Below are 20,260 nucleotides of genomic sequence, written 5' to 3'. Positions count from 1 at the left end.
CCCCATGGCAGCCGGAGTGCTGACGTGTCTCTCCGTGTCCCCACGTGTCTCTCCGTGTCCCCACGTGTCCCTCTGTGTTCAGCGTCTCCACGTGCACCTTCCACGTCTCCCTCTCTCTCTCTCCTCGTGTGCCTCCGATTAGAACGGGTGGCTGCGTATTGCGCGAAGGAAGTTCATATATGTATAGATTAGTCCGTGCCTCCAGGTGTCCCTCCGTAGTTACACGTGTCTCCCGTCTCCACGTGTCCCTTGCTCTTTTTTTACTTCCTCAAGTCCCGGCGCTTCTGCTGCCTGTCCCCACCCCCATGTCTCCCCGTGTCTCACCATGCCGCCGTGTTTCCGTGTCTCACTGTGTCCCCGTGTCTCATCGTGTCGCGGTGTCTCAATGTGTCACCATGTCTCACCGTGTCGCCATGTGTTTCCGTGTCTTCTCCCCGTATCTCGCTGTGTCCCCACGTCTCACCATGCCCCGGTGTCTCGCCATGTCCCCATGTCTCACCGTGCCGCCGTGTGATTCCATGTCTCTTACCATGTCCCGGTATCTCACCGTGCCGCCGTGTTTCCGTATCTTCCCCCCTTGTCTCACTGTCTCCGTATCTTACTGTGTCTCCGTGTCTCACCATGTTCCCATGTCTCACCGTGCCGTCGTGTGTATCCATGTCTCTTACCATGTCCCCGTGTCTCACCGTGTCTCACCATGTCACCGTGTCTCACCATGTCACCGTGTCTCACCGTGTCCCCGTGTCTCACCATGCCGTCGTGTGTATCCGTGTCGTGTCCCCGTGTCTCACCGTGTCTCACCGTGTCTCACCGTGTCTCACCGTGTCCCCGTGTCTCATCGTCTCACCGTGTCCCCGCGTCTCAGCGTGTCCCCGCGTCTCACCGTGTCCCCGTGTCTCACCGTGTCCCCGTGTCTCACCGTGTCCCCGTGTCTCACCATGCCGTCGTGTGTATCCGTGTCGTGTCCCCGTGTCTCACCGTGTCTCACCGTGTCTCACCGTGTCTCACCGTGTCTCACCGTGTCTCACCGTGTCCCCGTGTCTCATCGTGTCTCACCGTGTCCCCGCGTCTCACCGTGTCCCCGTGTCTCACCGTGTCCCCGTGTCTCACCGTGTCCCCGTGTCTCACCATGTCTCCCCGCAGGCCCTGGGCGCCACGCTGCTGATCTCCGCCGCGCCGTTCCTCATACTCTTCCTGGTGCCGCTCGACTCGGACTCGGCGCGTCGCTCCTCGCTGCTGCACACGCTGCTCAGCTTCGCCTCGGGGGGACTCCTCGGAGACGCCTTCCTCCACCTCATCCCCCACGCCATCGGTGACCGCAGCACCCGAGTGGCCTGCCTCCACACGGCGTGTCTCTGCGTGGCGTGTCTCTGCGTGGCGTGTCTCTGCGTGGCGTGTCTCCACACGGCGTGTCTCTGCGTGGCGTGTCTCCACACGGCGTGTCTCCACACGGCGTGTCTCTGCGTGGCGTGTCTCTGCGTGGCGTGTCTCTGCGTGGCGTGTCTCTGCGTGGCGTGTCTCTGCGTGGCGTGTCTCTGCGTGGCGTGTCTCCGCGTGTCTCTGCGTGGCGTGTCTCCGCGTGGCGTGTCTCCACGTGGCGTGTCTCCGCGTGGCGTGTCTTTGTGTGGCGTGTCTCCACACGGCGTGTCTCCGCGTGGCGTGTCTCTGCGTGGCGTGTCTCTGCGTGGCGTGTCTCCTCGTGGCGTGTCTCCGCGTGGCGTGTCTCCGCGTGGCGTGTCTCCACACAGCGTGTCTCTGCGTGGCGTGTCTCCACACGGCGTGTCTCTGCGTGGCGTGTCTCCACACGGCGTGTCTCTGCGTGGCGTGTCTCTGCGTGGCGTGTCTCTGCGTGGCGTGTCTCTGCGTGGCGTGTCTCTGCGTGGCGTGTCTCTGCGTGGCGTGTCTCTGCGTGGCGTGTCTCTGCGTGGCGTGTCTCCGCGTGGCGTGTCTCTGCGTGGCGTGTCTCCACACGGCGTGTCTCTGCGTGGCGTGTCTCCACACGGCGTTTCTCTGCGTGGCGTGTCTCCACACGGCGGTGTCTCTGCGTGGCGTGTCTCCACACGGCGTGTCTCTGCGTGGCGTGTCTCTGCGTGGCGTGTCTCCACACGGCGTGTCTCCACACGGCATGTCTCTGTGTGGCGTGTCTCCACACCGCGTGTCTCCCCACGGCGTGTCTCTGCGTGGCGTGTCTCCACACGGCGCGTCTCTGCGTGGCGTGTCTTTGCATAGCATTTTCTTGCTGTGGATTTCACACCTGATGATGATTGCTTGTGTTGCAGTCGAAACGTCGTGAGAATTTTTTAATGTTTTATATTTTTATTATTTTATTATTCCTTTTCTACGTGACTTTACCGAAAGAACCATATGATTTGTTGTGTCTCCGTGTATCTCAGAGCCGCACTCTCACCACTCGGAGTCCGGACACGGACATACGGACACGGCGAGACGCACAACCAGGGACACGGACACAGCCACGGTTGAGACAACACGGACTGCGTGTGTGTGTCATGGGTGGAAAAAACTCGATTTTTCCAGCGGCAGACATCGAGTTTTTTCTTTAATACAATTGAACCCGATTTCGGGGAATTAAAGCCTGGTTTATGAATACGAAACTCTGATCCGAGGCTTAGGCTGCTTCCTCGTCGGTGCTACTATCGTACTCGGGGGGCCGTCGGGCACGGGGTAGTCGTTGAATGCGGCGGGCAGGTTGGTCTTGATGAACACGAGCTTCTCCTCCACAATCGTGGGCGCCGCCAGTGAGTTCCTTACTGGCGGCGTTGAGAAGTTGGCGAAGTGCGGTTCTGCAATTAGAACAAATTAAACCGGATTTCTCCCAATCTCAGATGATCTTGTTTAATATAAAAGACAATTAAACCCGATTGTAAAAAACCCGACTGTGCCACCCTTGGTGTGTGTATATCTCACGTGACCTTTTTTTCCATTATCGAAGTATGAAAAATAAGAATTGGTTTTACCCTTTCCGGCAATGAAACAGGAGCTGTTAAGATGTTCTAACACCAAACAGAAACCTTTTGCAAGGAATCAAGTCACTGCATTGACCACCCGTACATGTGGTGAACACACAAACAAACATGCTTCTAATTCTAGATTTGAAGCTTTCGTGACTGCAAGGATTCATGTTTTTTCGGTAAAGTCACGTAGCAAATCTGGCTGTGACGGTCCCACCTGATGACGGAGACTTGTGTTGCCTCCGAAACCTCGTGATTTTTATTATTTTATTTTATTAATTTTAATTTCATTTTTTTACCTACATGACTTTACCGAAAAAACTAAGAGTATAAACATGCTTCTGATAATGTAGGCCAATCGGTTTTAAAGGCAGCGCATTTATTACCAGAGCATACGTGTCAACCCATACGGTTTACCCATATTCTTGTGCAAGGAAATTGAGTTTTCAGGTCCATATGGGACTTTGCAGGATGATCGTTGAGATTTAAAAGGGCACGGCGTGACCAATAAGCTCTGAATTGATCTGTAATAAGGTCGGCACTGATAAGGGGTTGACAGGGATGCCAGAGGATGTTTGTTTCCATGTTCACCACAAGTACGTGTGGTTAATGCAGACTTGATTCCTAGCAAAAGGTTTCTGTTTGGCGTTTGAACATCTTAACAACTGTTTTAATTCCAGTCAGGGTAAAACCTCTTCTTACTTTTCATACTGTGTGTGTATACATTGCTGCGTGCCTACGTGTGTCTGTGTCTGTGGTTTTTTGTGGATATCTATCTCAAGTCAATCAACCCATGGCACCTGGGTCTGTCCCGTGACCTCCTGTCAGCGAGCCCCTTCCACACTCCACGTGGCCTTCGAGGTGCACCTAGCCTGGCACCACTTAATGGCGAATGGCGTCTGTTGTTGTTGCTGTTGTTGTCCGTGTGTGTCTTTGCCTTGTGTGTGTATCTGTGTGTGCGGGAAGCGGTGACGCAGTGGTGAGCGCACTGCGCTACGAACCCGGCAACCTGAGTTGAATTCCCACTCACGGCCAACACCAGTGATGTTTATCTGAAATGATGCTGGGCCACACCTAAGTACCCGGTGCGGTGTGTAAACATCGCCACTGGGGAAACAAAGGCGGCCGGGCGAATATGGTGTTGGCCACCCACCCCTTCGTGCGCCGTGCCGGTCTTCATAGGTGCTACTCGCTAACAGCACTTGCCCCAACAGTCTGTTAAGGCTACACGGGTGGGGGGGGTCATTGTCTTTGTTTGCAGGCCCTGGCTCGCACCTCATGTCCGTGGGCCTCTGGGTTCTGTGCGGAATCATCGTCTTCCTCTCCGTGGAGATGTTCGTGAGACACATCAAAGGGAGCCATGGACACGGCCACAGTCACGGTCACGCTCACGGTGAGTCACTGTCAGTCACGGGAGAGCAGTCGCGGTGCTTATAGTCACAGACACGGGTATAGCCACGGCATAGGCGTGTTCACTGTCATCGTCTTTGCAAGGCATAGTCCCGGACGAAGTGTGAGATCACGAATCCACACGTGTGTGCGTGTGTGTGTGCGTGTGTGCGTGCGCACGTGTGTGCGTGCGTGTGTGTGTGTGCGTGTGTGTGCGTGCGTGCGTGTGTGCGTGCGTGTGTGTGTGTGCGTGTGTGTGCGTGCGTGCGTGTGTGTGCGTGCGTGCGTGCGTGTGTGTGTGTGCGTGCGTGTGTGTGTGTGTGCGTGTGTGCGCGTGCGTGTGCGTGCGTGTGTGTGCGTGCGTATGTGCGCGTGCGTGCGCGTGCGTGTGTGTGCGTGCGTGTGTGTGCATGTGTGCGCGTGTGTGTGCGTGTGTGTACGTCCGAGTGTAAGTTGGGAAGTGGTGGCGCAGTTGTTGGCACGGTGCGCTACAAACCTGGCGACCCGAACTCGATTCCCTCTCACGGTCAGAATGAGAACATTTATTGATACTGGAGGAATCCGATGAGCTATGAAGCTCTTTTTCACAGATGTCCAGTAGTCGACATCGGTGGCGACTGTCTGAACCGGTCCAGGGCCTGCCCCTAGATCGACTCAGCCTTAAATGAGTACATGTTCCGGCGTGTAAACATCAACACTGGGGGAGACAAAGGTATGTGGCCTTGGAGTGGTGCTGGACACCCTCCCACGTCGTCGTGTGCCGTGTTACTCGCTGACAGCACTTGCCCCAACCGCCTGCGCGGGCTACACAGGGGACCTTTGTCTTTGTGTGTGCGGCGCGCAGTCGAGAAACGAGAGAAGGGAGCGAAGAAATCGGATAAAGGGGACGGGGAGGTGGTGGAGGGGGAGGAGGTGGTGGAGGGGGAGGAGGTGGTGGAGGGGAGGTGGAGGGGGTGCGGAGGAGACGCCCGGACCCAGCCAGCCCCCAGGAGGGGGAGGTGGCTCCTGCAGACGGGGGCCAGGGGGGGGCCCAGGAGGGAGGGGCTGAGAAGAGGGAGGAGGAGCCCAAACGTGAGTGACGCGTGTGTCTCCGTGTCCCTGTGTGTCGGTGTCCTTGTGGTTCTGACTCCGTGACCCTATGTCTGTGTCATCAGTTCCCATGTTTCCCCATGTACCTGTTTTCTAATGTCTTCCAGGGTCATAATTTTGCCGAGTCCCCGTGTGTCTGCGTGTGTGTCCGTGTGTCCCTGTGTCCCCCCGTGTGTCTGCGTGTGTGTCTGCGTGTGTGTCCGTGTGTCCCAATGTGTCCGCGTGCGTGTAAGGAGAACCACACGTGTCCAGCTGCTTGAACTTTGTCCCCCGCGTCTCGCCCGCGTCTCCAGGAGAGCTGCAGGTGTCTGGCTACCTGAACCTGGCAGCGGACGTGACGCACAACTTCACGGACGGCCTGGCGATCGGGGCCTCCTTCCTGGTGGGGCCCAACGTGGGCGTGGTGACGACGCTCACCATCCTGCTGCACGAGATCCCCCACGAGATCGGCGACTTCGCCATCCTCCTGCAGTCGGGCTGCACCAAGAGACAGGTGGGAGGGGTGGGGAGGGACGGGGGGGGGGGGGGTTGAGCAGTTCCTGGGCCTCCCCTAGGTCGACTGCGTGGTGCGGTGTGTAGTAAACATCGCCTCTGGGGAGACAAAGGCGGCCGGGCGTGGTCCTGGCCACCCAACCCCTCCTGTGCCGCGCAGGGCCTTCATAGGTTCTGCTGCTCGCGAACAGCACTTGCCCCACCAGTGTGTGAAGGTTATATGGGGAGGGGGGACCTTTGTCTCTGCACGAGTGTGCGAGTGATGGTGGGCTCCAAGAAGCAAGTCAGGGAGGACGATGATGATGACATAAATAATAAAGATTTTTAGGTTAGATCCCGTAAGTATAAATGTGTCGTAACCCTCCACCACCCGACACAGCCAATTAGTAAGGGATTTGTCACGTAAACAACACACAAATTGGTGACTACTTCAGCCCACCGATGTTGGAGAGTAAATCTACGTTTACAATTTGAGTTCAATAACGTTTCGCTGGTAATTACATCCAGCATTACTGGGCGATTTGCCATAATAGCGGTAGGTTTTGTTTACGTGCCAAATCCCTTACTAATTGGCTGTGTCGGGTGGTGGAGGTTTACGACACATTTATACTTACACGATCGAAACGTCGTGATTTATTTTATTTTCTACCCACGTGACTTTACCGAAAGAACCAAAGAGTACGGATTCCTGCTGTCACGAAAGCCTCAAATCAAGATTAACCCAACAACCTTTATTATTAATGACATCGGCCGCGAAAGCCGACTACACGTTAAACTGATGATGATAATAACGAATGATGCTGCTGATGACGACGATGACGATAACCACGGTTATAACAACGATGACGAAGTTGACGACGATGACATCTCCCCCCCCCACCGCACCCCCACGCAGGCCATGTGGCTGCAGCTGTTGACGGCGGTGGGCGCCCTGGCGGGCACGGCGTGCTCGCTGCTGGCGGAAGGGGCTGGCGAGGCGGCCTCTGCGTGGGTGCTGCCCTTCACTGCGGGCGGCTTCATCTACATCGCCACCGTCTCCATCCTGCCCGAGCTGCTGGGCCGAGCCGCGCCCCTCGCTCAGTCCGCCCGACAGCTCGTCGCCATGCTCACCGGCGTCGCCATGATGGTGCTCATCGCCGCGTTCGAGTAATGCGGCAGTGTGGGGGGGGATGTGAGGGTGGGGGGGGAGGTGCTGGGGTGATGCGAGGAGGATGCCCGTGAATGGGGAGAGGAGTATCGATGGCCGTGATGTTCGCGGGGAGAGGATGGGAGTGATGGGCGAGTGATGGAGGGGATGGAGCCATGGTGGGGTGAGAGAGTGGCGGTCTCCGAGGGGTGTTGTCTGTGGCTGTAACGGAGTGTAAGTGTCGGTGTGTAGGGTGTGTGTCCGTGCTCCCGTGTGTCCTTGTATTGGGTGTCTGTCTGTCACAAAGTGGATTCTCATCATTCCATAGTTAAATGTGTGTATGTGTGACTCTGGGTTTGTGTGTGTGTGCACATGTCTGGGTGAGTGTGTGTATCTGCGAGTGTCCGTGTGAGTCTGCATGTGACTTTGTATGATCTGCAATCTCTTTTAATTCAAACGCTCCGCGTGTGGGAGACGGTATGAATTTGTCCGAGCGTTTCCGTGCGTGTCAGTGTGTTGGGGAGCGGTGGCGCACCGGTTAGCGCACTGCACTACGATATGAGCGAACCGAGTTCAATTCCCGGACCACAGCTGACAAGGTCAGCGAGTGACATTTGCACCCGGCTCAAGGCTTTACCCCCCCTAGGTCGACTCGGCCTTAAACGAGTGCCTGGTGCAGCGTGCACACGTCAGCACTGGGGGAGACAAAGGCGGCCGTGTATAATGCTGGCCACAATACCCCCCCCTCCTGTGCCGTGTCGGCCTCCATAAGTCGCTCGTTAACATCGCTTGCCCCAACAGTCTGTAGAGGCTACATGGGGGACCTGTGTGTGTGTGTCGGTGTGGGTGGACTAACACAAGGGGTTGTGTGTGAGTGTGTGTCAACACACACCACAGGTTTACACACCCGCGCATGCTGTACACGTACACACACCCGCACACACACCCGCACAACGTTACACGGTCTCCTATATCATGTGAATGCCTGATCTGTAACGAGGCCCCAGTTTACGGGAATAAATCTCCACGCAATTTTGGCCGACCAGTGTGTGTGTGCGTGCGCGTGTGTGTGTGCGTGCGCGTGTGTGTGTGCGTGCGCGTGTGTGATGAGTGAGCGGTGGCACTGCGGTCAACGCACAGCGCTACGAACCCTCTGACTAGAGTTCGATTCGCGATCACAATTCCAATAGCCGGCGAATATCTCAACTGGTCCTGGGCCTCCACCATGAAAGTGAAAGGCCACTCTGCGCTGCTGGTCATCCATCCATGCCGCGTCCCATTCCGGCCCACAGAAGTGCCGTTCGCTAAGGGCACTTGCCCCAACAGTCTGTGTGCGCAGTTTGTATGTTCTCTCCCCCTGTTCTGCATGGGTTTCCTCCGGGCTCTCCGTTTTGACTTCCGTCGCTAAAAGTTACCCGCCCACCCACCCACAGCGTGAAACCTGTGATGGTCAAAAACATCCCAGTCACTGCTGAAGATCCCCTGCAAGTCACTCGACGTGTGACCCCCGCACAGTAGCAGCAAGATCACCCCCCTCCCTACTGCGAGAACTTGGCAAGACCCTCCTGAAAAGAGGCTCTTGAGACTCGAGGCTTTCCTGCGGCTCCACGCACGGCGAGAGGTCATGTTGAGCTGACGACAACCTTGCCCCACCAATTGTTTGGCTACGTACGGTGCAGAAGAAGTTCAACATGCATACAGCGGAAGGTTTTTGAGAACGATGACTGTCCTTGACCCCTGTTCACGCGTGCGCACTCGCTACGACCAATCAGACGCCAGAGAAATGAAAGCGAACTCCAGGACGGGGTCGGGTCGGGTCGCGGCTCCGCACGACGGCGACTTTAATTCGGCAATGGCCGCCAACGCGTGACCGTTTCTCACCGCGAAACATTCACCACACGCGGCGGACAAATGAACAACGGTTGCCTGGTGGGGCGGCCACAGGAGGCGGCCACGGGGGGCGACTCAGAGAGAGGGGACGACTCGGGAGACGCCAGGAGGAGGAACCACAGACGAGGAGCGGGAAGGCAGCAGCAGTAGCAGCAGTAGCAGCAGGAGCAGCAGCAGGAGCAGCAGGAGAAGCAGCAGCAGGAGCAGCAGCAGCAGCACCAGCAGTAGCAGCAGCACCAGCAGTAGCAGCAGCAGTAGCAGCAGCAGCAGTAGCAGCAGCAGTAGCAGCAGTAGCAGCAGCAGCAGCAGCACCAGTAGCAGCAGCAGTAGCAGCAGCAGTAGCAGCAGCAGCAGTAGCAGCAGTAGCAGCAGCACCAGCAGTAGCAGCAGCAGCAGTAGCACCAGCAGTAGCACCAGCAGCAGCAGCCACGCGGTGGTGAGAAGCCGCCGGCGCTACCAACGATTTCCCGCCGAGCTCTGTGGTCCTCTTCACATCGTGAGGAGCTATCGTCCGATGAAACCCACTCGTGTGAGGGGGCGACAACACACACGATCCCCATGCACATGGAGCGGGTGGAGTCCACACTTTGCTGGACCGCCTTCTCTTGGCAGAGCCAGGATACGGGCTCCTCGTTGACACCCATCCAGGGTAAGAAGGGAGTTTCGCAGGACTTGTGGATGATCCACCAACCTTTGCTACTGCCTCCACAGTTCCAGAGCACAGCCACCGCCAGCACCCGGCTACGGCGAGCAGCGGTATACTGGACGTGGTGTGCCGGGTCACGGACCCGGGCGGGCGCAGCTGAGGCTGTGCGCGCTACAATAAGCTGGGACGACGACGACGCCGCCGTGTGGTGCAGTGGTCAGCAGTAGCAGCGCAGCTGGGGCCGTGACCCCCCAGAGGTCAACGGTTTGATTCCATCTCCCGGCGTGGCAGTTGAAAGGTGGTGGGCGAGATTATTAAATCCTCCTCCCCCCCCCCCCCCCATTCTGCTCACCCCCTGCCCCCCCCCCCCCCAACCTCTGCCCACCCAGCAGCAGCAGCACAGACGATATCCACCGCAGTTCGTCTGCGATCCACAGGTCCGTGACAACGTCCGCGCCCCCCGGTGGAAGAGCAGGCCAAGAACGCCCCTCATCGAGCGTCGTCGCGGCCGCTGTCCGCTAGAGCTCGTCCCGGGAGGCGGCGACCCCCACGACGCCCGACCCCCTCGCACCCCGGGCCCCCTTGGCGCCCCGGGCCCCCCCCGCCAGCGACCCCAGCGACCCCAGCGACCCCGCCTGGTCACCGCTGCCGCCACCGCCGTCGCCCCAGAGCGCGGAGGCCTCGGTGTCGCTGACGTAGAGCGCCTGGCCCGCGTAGTGCGACGGGTAGACGAGCAGCGGCTCCAGCGAGAACGCGAGCAGGTCGCGCGGGGAGAACGGGGCGCAGTACTCCCTCCTGGGGGGCACGCGCAGTGGGGGGTGGGGGCACACGGGTAGTACAGGCGGAGACGCGGTAGGTAAGTGAGTCACGTGGGGTGTTTGTACCACGTGGCGGGTAGCCGAGTCACTCACGAGGGGTGTTTGTACCACGTGACGGGTAGGTGAGTCACTCATGTGGGGTGTTTGTACCACGTGGCGGGTAGGTGAGTCACTCACGTGGGGTGTTTGTACCACGTGACGGGTAGGTGAGTCACTCACGTGGGGTGCTTGTCGTACATGACGGGCAGGAACTCGTCCACGGGCACCATGCGGCTGAGGGGCTGCGCCAGCAGCAGCTTCTGCGCGCCGCGCAGCGACAGCGCGTAGCTCAGCGTCCAGTAGGAGTAGTCGGGCACCACCAGGGCCCGCACGCCCGGCACCGCCGCCTCGGGGCGCTCCACCTGCATGCGCTTGCGCCCCACGTAGCTGCGGCCGCCAGCCGTGAACGGGAGGGGGTGGGGCACAGACAAAGACAGAGGTCACCTGCGTAGCCTTTAGCAGACTGTCGGGGCAAGTGCTGGTAATGCTTGTACGGTTAAGACAGGCGATGATTATGACGACGACGACGATGATGATGATGCCGATGACCGGGGAGCGACGGTGTTGGGGGGGGTCAGTTGACCACGCACATGAGGTCCCACTGCAGCCCCTGCGCCGAAACCTCGGCCATCGTGAGCTCCAAGCGGTGGCGGAAGTTCTGCTCGAAGCGGCAGTCGTCCTCAAAGAGCAGCACGGAGCTCAGGCCCCGGGACACCACCTGGGTGGGGGGACAGGGGTAGGGACGGCACGCACGTTAGACGACGCTATGGGGTGACACACGCACCACGGAGTCAGGGCTAAGGCTGGCGTGAGGGCACCAGCGCAAGGGTTGGGGCTCCCGTGGGGTCACGCGTGGGGTCACCTGCTCCCACACGCGGTGGTGGCTCAGGAAGCAGCCGATCTCGCCGCGCGTCAGCAGCCGCCGGCCGGAGTACGGCTCCCAGTAGCCGGGCAGCATCGCCACCCCCATGGCCCGCAGCGCCTCGTCGCTCAGCGTGCTGCTCGCACGCACACAGCAGGCGGCATCATAGCGCGCACACACACAGCATGCACGCACACAGCATGCACGCACACAGCATGCACGCACACAGCATACACACACACAGCATGCACGCACACAGCATGCACGCACACAGCATACACACACACAGCATGCACGCACACAGCATGCACGCACACAGCATACACGCACACAGCAGGCGGCATCATAGCGTGCACACACACAGCATACACACACACAGCATGCACGCACACAGCATACACACACACACAGCATACACACACACAGCATACACACACACAGCACACACGCACACAGCATACACGCACACAGCAGGCAGCATCATAGCGCGCACACACACAGCATACACACACACACAGCATACACGCACAGCATACACACACACAGCACACACGCACACAGCATACACGCACACAGCAGGCGGCATCATAGCGCGCACACACACAGCATACACACACACAGCATACACGCACACAGCACACACGCACACAGCAGGCGGCATCATAGCGCGCACACACACAGCATACACACACACAGCATGCACGCACACAGCATGCACGCACACAGCATGCACGCACACAGCATGCACGCACACAGCATACACACAGCATACACACACACACAGCATACACACACACACATACAAAGTGTGCACGCACACATAGCGTACTCTCACACATATCATCCACTCACTCACGAATCTCCCTACCTCAGTCACTCACTCATCCATCATCTTTTCCTCCATTTCTCAATCACGTATATCTCCCGCCCTCAGGGTTCAGGGGAGAGAGAGGGGGGGGAGAGAGGGGGGGGAGAGAGAGGGGGGGAGAGGGGGGGGAGAGGGGGGAAGAGGGGGGGGGAGAGGGGAGGGAGAGAGGGAGAGGGGGGAGGGGCGACCCACGCTCCGTCCACGCCGTCGACGACGCTGGCGTCGATCTGGAGCTCGCCCAGCGAGTGCAGCATGCGGGCACGGCGCTCGGGACGACGCTGGAGGTTAATCAGGAACACCTACACAGGTACACACACACACACACGCGTGGGTACACACACGCACACTGACACACACACGCGTGGGTACACACACGGGCATGCAAGTACACACACGCGTGGGTACACATGGGCACGCATGGAACACACTGGCACGCGGGTGTCGGTGTGTCCGTGTGCTTGTGCGTGCTTGTGTGTCCGTGTGTCCATGTGCTTGTGTGTCAGTGTGTCCTTGTGTCTGTGTGCTTGCGTGTCTGTGTGCTTGTGTGTCGGTGTGTCCGTGTGCTTGTGTGCTTGTGTGTCTGTGTGCTTGTGTGTCGGTGTGTCCGTGTGCTTGTGTGTGCTTGTGTGTGTTGGTGTGTCCGTGTGCTTGTGTGTCGGTGTGTCCGTGTTCCCGTGTGGCCGTGTTCCTCACCTCATCAAATCCCATCTTGTCCGCGTGCTTGGGTGGCATGGAGATGAAGGGAGACGGAGTGGGCGGTGGCTGATCGACTGTGATGCACACAGTCACGCACACGCACAGTCAGTCACGTACACAGTCACGCACACAGTCATGTACACACACACAGTCACGTACACGTTCATGCACAGTCAGTCACGTACACACACAGTCACGCACACAGTCACGTACAGTCAGTCGCGTACACACTCACAGTCACGCACACAGTCACAGTCACGTACACGTTCACACACAGCCAGTCACGCACACAGTCACAGTCACGCACACAGTCACGCACACAGTCACAGTCAGAGTTGCTGCACGTGCCGAGTTTCCGCTGCTACTGCGTGGCACTCGGCACGCGTTCCGGGGCCGTTCCGCGCGCCGCTAGGGCGCGGTGTCCGACGTTCCGCTCCACGCACACGCACGGTGGCGACGAGGGGAAGCTCGTACCCATGATCTCCAGCAGCAGGTGCTGGAAGGAGGCCCTCTCCTCCTGCATTCCCTGCGAGGGCTTGAGAGGCACGGGGACGTGGCCATACTCCTCCGAGTTACACACGTGCATGGCCACGCCTGCAAAGACAAAGGGCCCCGGGTAGCTTCGCGCAGGCTGTCGGGGCAAGTGCAGTTAGCGGGCAGCGCCTGCGAATGCAGCTACAACGCGCGCAGGGGGGGCAGGGTGACCAACAACCAACGCCCGGCCGCCCTTGTCACGTACTCGTTTGAGGCCGAGTCGACCTAGCGGAGGCCCGGGACCGGTTCAGATATTCGTCACCGGTGTTGGCCGTGAGTGGGAATCGGCACTTGGGTCGCCGGGTTCGTAGCGCAGCGCGCTAACCGCTGCGCCACCACTCACCGCATACACAGTTACACACAGATAATTATATGAAGACAAAGATCCCCCATATAGTCTTAACAGACTGTTGGGGTAAGTTCTGTTAGCGAGCACCTACCTATACACAAACACACACGTGGAATTTGTTTGTACATTTGTTTAACGACACGATTTTATATTTACGCGATCTAACCCAAAAAAAACCTGTATTATGGACACGTGGACATATACCAAGACCCGCCATTCATCACTAATTGATGGTGACATTACTATGGCGCCTCTGCCAAGCCAGGTGCACTTTGAGGCCACGTGAAGTGTCGAAGGCTCGCTGACAGGAGGTCTCGGGACAGACCCAGCAGGTGCCATGGGTTAGCTGACTGAGATGACTGGTAGATGCACCAGCTGTACCTCCGACTGTACCAACTTGCTGGACTTTATCCGCCCGACACTCCACTCGTTGTTGTGAGCATCGCTCCTCTGCCCTCAGTTGATGTTGGAGGGCGACTGCCTCCTACTGCCCAGTAGCGTCCTTAACAAGCCTCCTCCAGAGGCCGATCTTGATACTGCTGGTACCAAGTTCAATCAGCTCCCGTACCGCATCAGTCCATCTCTTCTCCAACCCGTGCCGTGCCCATTTAGCTTCCTCTATGTGGCCAAACAGAAGCTGCTTGGACATGAGTTGGCTGAGCATGCGGTCTACATGGCCCAGCTAACAGCCTTGCCTGCCGGAAGAGCTCACTAATGGGACTGTGTCCAAATCTTTAAAGAATGTGAGCTCCTCACACAATCCAGCTTGGTTAAACCCAGGATGGATCATAGGCAGGCCAGTCTGAATGTTTCTAACTGGCGGAGATGTTCCACCAGAGAGGTCCACGTTTCACAAGCATAGAGAAGGGAGGGCATTACTGTGGCCGAGAAGATCCAAAGCTTTGTGCGAAGCAACAGACCAGGTAGCTTGCACACAGTATTGCGCAGCCGATGAAAAGATAATGCTGCTCGACTGATTCAGAGTGAGACCTCTGCTGTCAAACCGGAGCTGGTCATGAGCACACTGCCCAGATATGGAAAACTTTCCACTCTCTCCACAACTGCTCCATCACCAATGGGGAGCTGAGGGGGTGGAGTGTTTGATGGCATAAAATACCCAGGCAGGTGCTTAGTTTTGGTGGGACTGATGGTAAGGCCCCACCTCTTAGTGGCACTCTCCAGGTTCAGCAACAACGCCTCCAACTCCTCCTCTGAGTGAGCAGCAATTACCAGATCATCGGCATACATAACGTGGTTGACCAATAGAGAACCACCCCTCGACCGCACCCGGGCATCAATCAGTCTCCCGTTGTATCTGTACCAGATGTAAAGTCCTCCGGTACAGCCATGGAAAGCTTCTCAAACTACGTGGTCAAAGATGATGTTAACTAATGTGGAAGCCAGAGGACATCCCTGTCGCACCCCAAGGTGAACAGGGAATGGCTCCGACTCCTGGCCACGTAGCTTTACCCGGGCCAGCCCACCATCATGAAGGGCCTTAATGATTGTGAGCAAAGAGTCAGGAACTCTGAAGTACGAAGAACCCCCCCCGCCCACCTGCGCGCATGCACGAGTGAGCGAACACGATGACGTCATCGTAGGGCCAGCTGTAGTCCGGGGGGGGCGGGTGGAACGCCAGCGCCCCCGCGTCAGCCTCTCCCACGTGCAGGAGCAGCGCCGAGTGCAGCATCGGCACGCGGTGGCAACCGCGGCGCCGCCGCTCCCGCAGCTGCAGGTACTCGGCCGTGCGGCGGTAGTAGCCCTGGAAAGGGGGGGCGGGGGGCACGGAGAGTGGGGGGCTGGGGTGAGGCTACGGTGGGTGCAGTGGGGGGCTCGCAGGTCGGAGGTCGGAGCCCACACCGCTGACAGCCTGGGTTCCAGTCCGGGTTCCAGTCCGGGTTCCAGTCTGGGTTCCAGTCCGGGTTCCAGTCTGGGTTCCAGTCCGGGTTCCAGTCTGGGTTCCAGCCGCTGATGTTGATGACGACGACGGTGATGATGATGACGATGTTTATGATGACGACGTTGGAAATGATGGTGATGCTGTTGAGGATAATGTTGACGATTATGATGTTAATGATGACGACGATGTCGATGATGATGATGACGTTGGCGACGGCGCTCACCTTGTCGGTGATGCCGCTCCAGTAGTTGGAGTAGGCGGTGCGTGACGTCAGCATGGGCCCCACCACGGCCCGCCGCTCCCCCACCAGGACCCCCAGCGTGGAGGGGTTCCACAGCACCACGTCCGCATCCACCAGCTACCGGGGGGGGCGGGGGGGGACAGGGGGGGACGGGGGGCGGGGCAGGGGCATGAATGGGAGCAGGAGCCGAGGCTGTGTCTCAGGTGCATGCACCCAGCACCACGCAGCCGGGCATGCTGCTGTCCACCCTCCCACTCTCGTGCCGTGCCGGCCTTCATAGGTGCTCGCGAACAGCACTTTCCCCAACAGCCTGCTGAGGCTACACGGGGGGTCTGTGTCTTTGTAGGTGTGCGTGCGTCACACTCACGAACACGAAGTCTGCTCCCAGGCTCCTGGCCGAGTCGAGCGCCTCCTGGCGCAGGCTGAGCACACGCTGGAAGCGATCACGTGGCCAGTGCTTGCAGCCCTTCTCGCCGGGGTAGGCGCTGTACCACACACACAGACAATGGGGCCGTCCATAAATGACGTCACGCGATTTTGGACGATTTTTGACCCGCCCCCCTCTGATTTTCGAAAAGTTTTTTGGTTTGGCCATGTTTGTTTGTTGTAGTGCGGAGTTAGACTGATGGCCTTAATCTAAATTGTCTTGTGGTTGTTGTTGTTTGACTTGCATCCCACTGGGATATTTGCACACAGTGTTGGTGTACGGTGCTTTTTCTGCAATATTTTGCTGTCTTTTCTTGGATTTTCTGTTTGCACTTAGTCACATAGTCACTTTAAGATGTTTTCTTGTTCATGTTTTTGTTTGTTGCGGTTGCATCCGATTCAAGAGCCGAATGGCTCACAGGGCTATACCTAATAAATGAACTTTGAACTTTGTCACACGGCGTCACAAAAAGTCAGACCCCCCCCCCCCTCAAATATGAGGTCACAAAGCTCTGCCCCCCCAAAAAATTAAACATGCTTTAAATAGCTTTAAACTATTGTCATTGTAGTGCGTATTTAATGTGGCGCTGCACTCTGATGATGTATTAGAAAACATTTATTAAAAAGTCTATTTAATTAAGTGGAACGTGTTGTCTATGTTTATTTAAAGTTGCGCATTTTGATGTGACGTCACATTTCTTACCCCCCCCCCCCGTCACACATCGTCACAAATGTGTGACGTCATTTATGGACGGCCCCTTAACAGACTGTTGGGGTAAGTGCCGTTGGCGAGCACCGATGAAGACTGGCACTGTGGCACACGAGGGGGTGGGTGGCCAACACCACGCCCGGTCACCTTTGTCTCCCCAGTGACGATGTTTACACACCGCACCAGGTACTCATTTGAGGCTGAGTCGACCTAGGTAGACACTCACACACATACACCTGTCTGTATGCACAGGTAGAGAGACCGGCGGAGACTCGGCGTTGTCTCACCTGTCCGTGTCGTCCACGCGTACCTCCACGCTGTGGTAGACGCTCCGCGCCCCCTCCGCCCACTCCCGCACCACACGGCTCGTGTCGTCCTCGTTGTGGTCTGTGGACAGCCTGGAGAGGGGACACGGGGACAAGGGGGACGTGAGACACGGAGACACGAGGGACACGGGGACAAGGGGGACGTGAGACACGGAGACACGAGGGACACGGGGACAAGGGGGACGTGGGACACGGAGACACGGGGGACACGGGGACATGTAGATATGGCACCACATGGGATATACAGGGTGTGTGTATGTGACCCTCGGTGGCACGGAAACCTGATCATTAAATTTCGATTTAAAGCTTTCGTGACTGCATCGATTCATCTTCTTGGTTCTTTCGGTAAAGTCACGTAGAAGGGAAATAACAAAAGAATAAAAATAAAACATAATAAAATAATTCTGAGAAAACATAATAAAATAATTCTGAGAATTATTAAATGTTTTATTTTTATTATTTTATTATTTCCCTTCTACGTGACTTTACCGAAAGAACCAAGTAGATAAACCTGATCATTATCGTCATCAGCATCACGATCAAAATAATCAAAATGCTCACCGATACCATCAAATTCATCATCACCAACAACATCAAAAGTTCACAATCATCATCTCCAACCATTATCGACATCGCTATCACCATGATAATCACCATATTAAACTTAATTATCACGAACAATCTCGGAATAAGCATGATAATATAATTATTCATAATCATCGTTATTCATGTATTTAGTGTTCTAAGTTGCGATGCCATGGACAAGACCACGTGACCACGCGTGCAACGTGGCGAGCCCAACAAACACACACTCATGCACACAACCAAACACTAACGATAAAGACAAAGATCCCACGTATAGCCTTTAACAGACTGTTAGGGCAAGGGCTGTTAGCGAGTGGCACCTATGAAGGTAGACAAGGCACACGTGGGGGTGGTGTGGAAAACACCAGGCCCGGCCGCCTTTGTCTCCCCAGTAAAGTTACGTATAAAGAGAAAATAATAAATTAAATACAGGTATTTTATTTATTATTTTCTAGTACTAATATTTAATTTATTATTTTCTCTTTATACGTGACTTTACCGAAAGAACCAAAGAGTAATTCCTGCAGTCACGAAAACTCCAAATTAAGTTTGTCTCCCCAGTTCGAATGCTTACACACCGCACCAGTTACTCATTTAAGAATTCCCACTGTGCAAAAGGTCCCCCATACAGACTTCAACATACTGTTGGGCTTGTCAGAGGAAAGCGCTTAAGGCCTGCATGGTGTACGAGAGGGTTTATGGCCAAACCCACGGCCGTACTGGCCCAGCTACTCATTTAGGGCCGAGTATACCTAGGGGGAGGCCCAAGCCCGGTTCAAATATTCAGCCGTGAACGTGAATCGAACTCGGATCGCCGGGTTCCGAGCGCAGCGCGCTCACCAATTGTGCCAAAGACTCTACATGCAAACATTCATACAGACAGACACTCACGTACAACGCGCACAGCTGCAGGCACAGACACCCACGCGTGAAATCCACGACCACATTCCGACATGGGAATCCGTGCTGCGGCTCATACCGCCACACACAGACACACCAAGACCCCCCCCCCCCGCTTACAGCCTGTAGGGAAAAGTGCTGCTAGCGAGAAGCGCTCATGAAGGCCGGCACGACCAGCACCACGCCCGGCCGCCTTTGTCTCCCTCGTGACGATGTTTACACACCGCACCGGGTTACTAGTTTAAGGCCGAGTCGACCTAGGCGAGGCCCAGGACTGCTAGCAGATATTCCGGAATGGAACTCGGGTCGGCGGGTTCGTAGCGCAGCGTGCTAACCGCTGCGCCACCGCTCCCCACGCGACACACGCATTGACACGCAATGACGACAGTGCGTCCCACCGTGCGTATCTGCCCGGCACACCACGTCCAGTATTCCCCCTGGCTACGGACGATGCGTGCCCTAGGCAAATGAGTACCCGGTGCGGTGCGTAAACATCACCACTGGGAAGACAAAGGCGGCCGGGCGTGGTGTTGGCAACCCACCCCGGCGTGTGCTGCTACTCGCTAACAGCACTGAGCCCAACAGTCCGTTACAGGCTACACGGGTGGATCTTTGTCTTTGCACAAGCGTGAACACTTACATGCGTGTACGACTGTGTGTGTACGACTGTGTGTGTGTACGACTGTGTGTACGACTGTGTGTGTACGCGTGTGTGTGTACGTGTGTGTGTGTACGACTGTGTGTGTGTACGGGTATGTGTGTGTGTACACGTGTGTGTGCGTGTACGCGTGTGTGTGTACACGTGTGTGTGTACGACTGTGTGTGTGTACACACGTGTGTGTGTGTACGACTGTGTGTGTGTACGCGTGTGTGTGTGTACACGCGTGTGTGTGTACACGTGTGTGTTTACGACTGTGTGTGTGTGCGTACACGCGTGTGTGTGTACACGCGTGTGTGTGTACACGCGTGTGTGTGTACACGCGTGTGTGTGTACACGCGTGTGTGTGTACACGCGTGTGTGTGTGTGTACACGCCGTGTACCAGAAGGCGAGTCTCCGCGGGGGGTACGTCTGCCTCTCCAGCGCGCCTAGGCAGTAGGGCAAGCTGTGCGCCGCGTTCCTCGCGATCACAGCCACCAGCACCAAGGGCTCTCCCTCCGCCCCTTGACCCCCCTGATCCCCTTGAGCCCCCTGATCCCCTTGAGCCCCCTGCCACTGGGTCCGCGAGCCCGATGGGAGCAGCAGGAGGGGGATCAGCAGCTGGAGGAGGATTGCGTGGAGCGAGGGAGGCATGGCCACGCAGTTGCGGCTCGGGGAGAGGGGTCCCTGCTCCCGTCCGCTCCCTCTCCCAGCTCTCCCGACTCTCTCTCTCTTCGCTCTCCCCTTCCCTCCCAGCTCCCCCCCTCC

General features: G+C 57.1%; 2 protein-coding genes across 2 annotated transcripts in view; one reads left to right on the top strand and one right to left on the bottom strand.

Moving 5' to 3' along the window:
- Positions 1-8,102, top strand: part of LOC133354702 (zinc transporter Slc39a7-like) — a 20,950-nt gene extending 12,848 nt beyond the window's left edge. Inside the window, 8 exon segments of the mRNA XM_061571755.1 lie at positions 1,144-1,312; positions 2,394-2,429; positions 2,432-2,476; positions 4,231-4,362; positions 5,203-5,273; positions 5,309-5,429; positions 5,741-5,940; positions 6,835-8,102. Of these exon segments, the coding sequence (XP_061427739.1) occupies positions 1,144-1,312; positions 2,394-2,429; positions 2,432-2,476; positions 4,231-4,362; positions 5,203-5,273; positions 5,309-5,429; positions 5,741-5,940; positions 6,835-7,089 (1,029 nt within the window). The 3' untranslated portion in view covers positions 7,090-8,102.
- A 1,913-nt stretch (positions 8,103-10,015) lies between these two features.
- Positions 10,016-20,146, bottom strand: LOC133354701 (inactive glycosyltransferase 25 family member 3-like). The gene is made up of 12 exons (XM_061571754.1): positions 19,896-20,146; positions 17,331-17,441; positions 16,276-16,393; positions 15,891-16,025; positions 15,325-15,529; positions 13,359-13,478; positions 12,882-12,958; positions 12,381-12,487; positions 11,321-11,456; positions 11,049-11,176; positions 10,639-10,845; positions 10,016-10,396 (listed from the first exon to the last, which is right to left on the bottom strand). Exons 1-12 carry the CDS (start codon positions 20,144-20,146, stop codon positions 10,120-10,122), a joined length of 1,872 nt encoding a protein of 623 aa, XP_061427738.1. The 3' UTR covers positions 10,016-10,119.
- Between the last annotated feature and the right edge of the window lie 114 nt (positions 20,147-20,260).

This window comes from Lethenteron reissneri, chromosome 48 (assembly GCF_015708825.2).
Source record: "Lethenteron reissneri isolate LAM-NWPU_2019-01 chromosome 48, ASM1570882v1, whole genome shotgun sequence".
Taxonomy (NCBI): domain Eukaryota; kingdom Metazoa; phylum Chordata; class Hyperoartia; order Petromyzontiformes; family Petromyzontidae; genus Lethenteron; species Lethenteron reissneri.
The sequence above is the reverse complement of the archived record's forward strand: the minus strand, read 5'-3'. Positions and strand labels throughout refer to the sequence as shown.

Coding starts and splice junctions, on each gene's coding strand:
- LOC133354701 (XM_061571754.1), bottom strand. CDS start 20,146: ATGCCTCCCTCGCTCCACGCAATCCTCCTCCAGCTGCTGATCCCCCTC. Junction 15,530..15,890: donor GGAGCGGCATCACCGACAAG/GTGAGCGCCGTC, acceptor CCCCCTTTCCAG/GGCTACTACCGCCGCACGGC. Junction 12,488..12,881: donor ACAAGATGGGATTTGATGAG/GTGAGGAACACG, acceptor GTACCTGTGTAG/GTGTTCCTGATTAACCTCCA.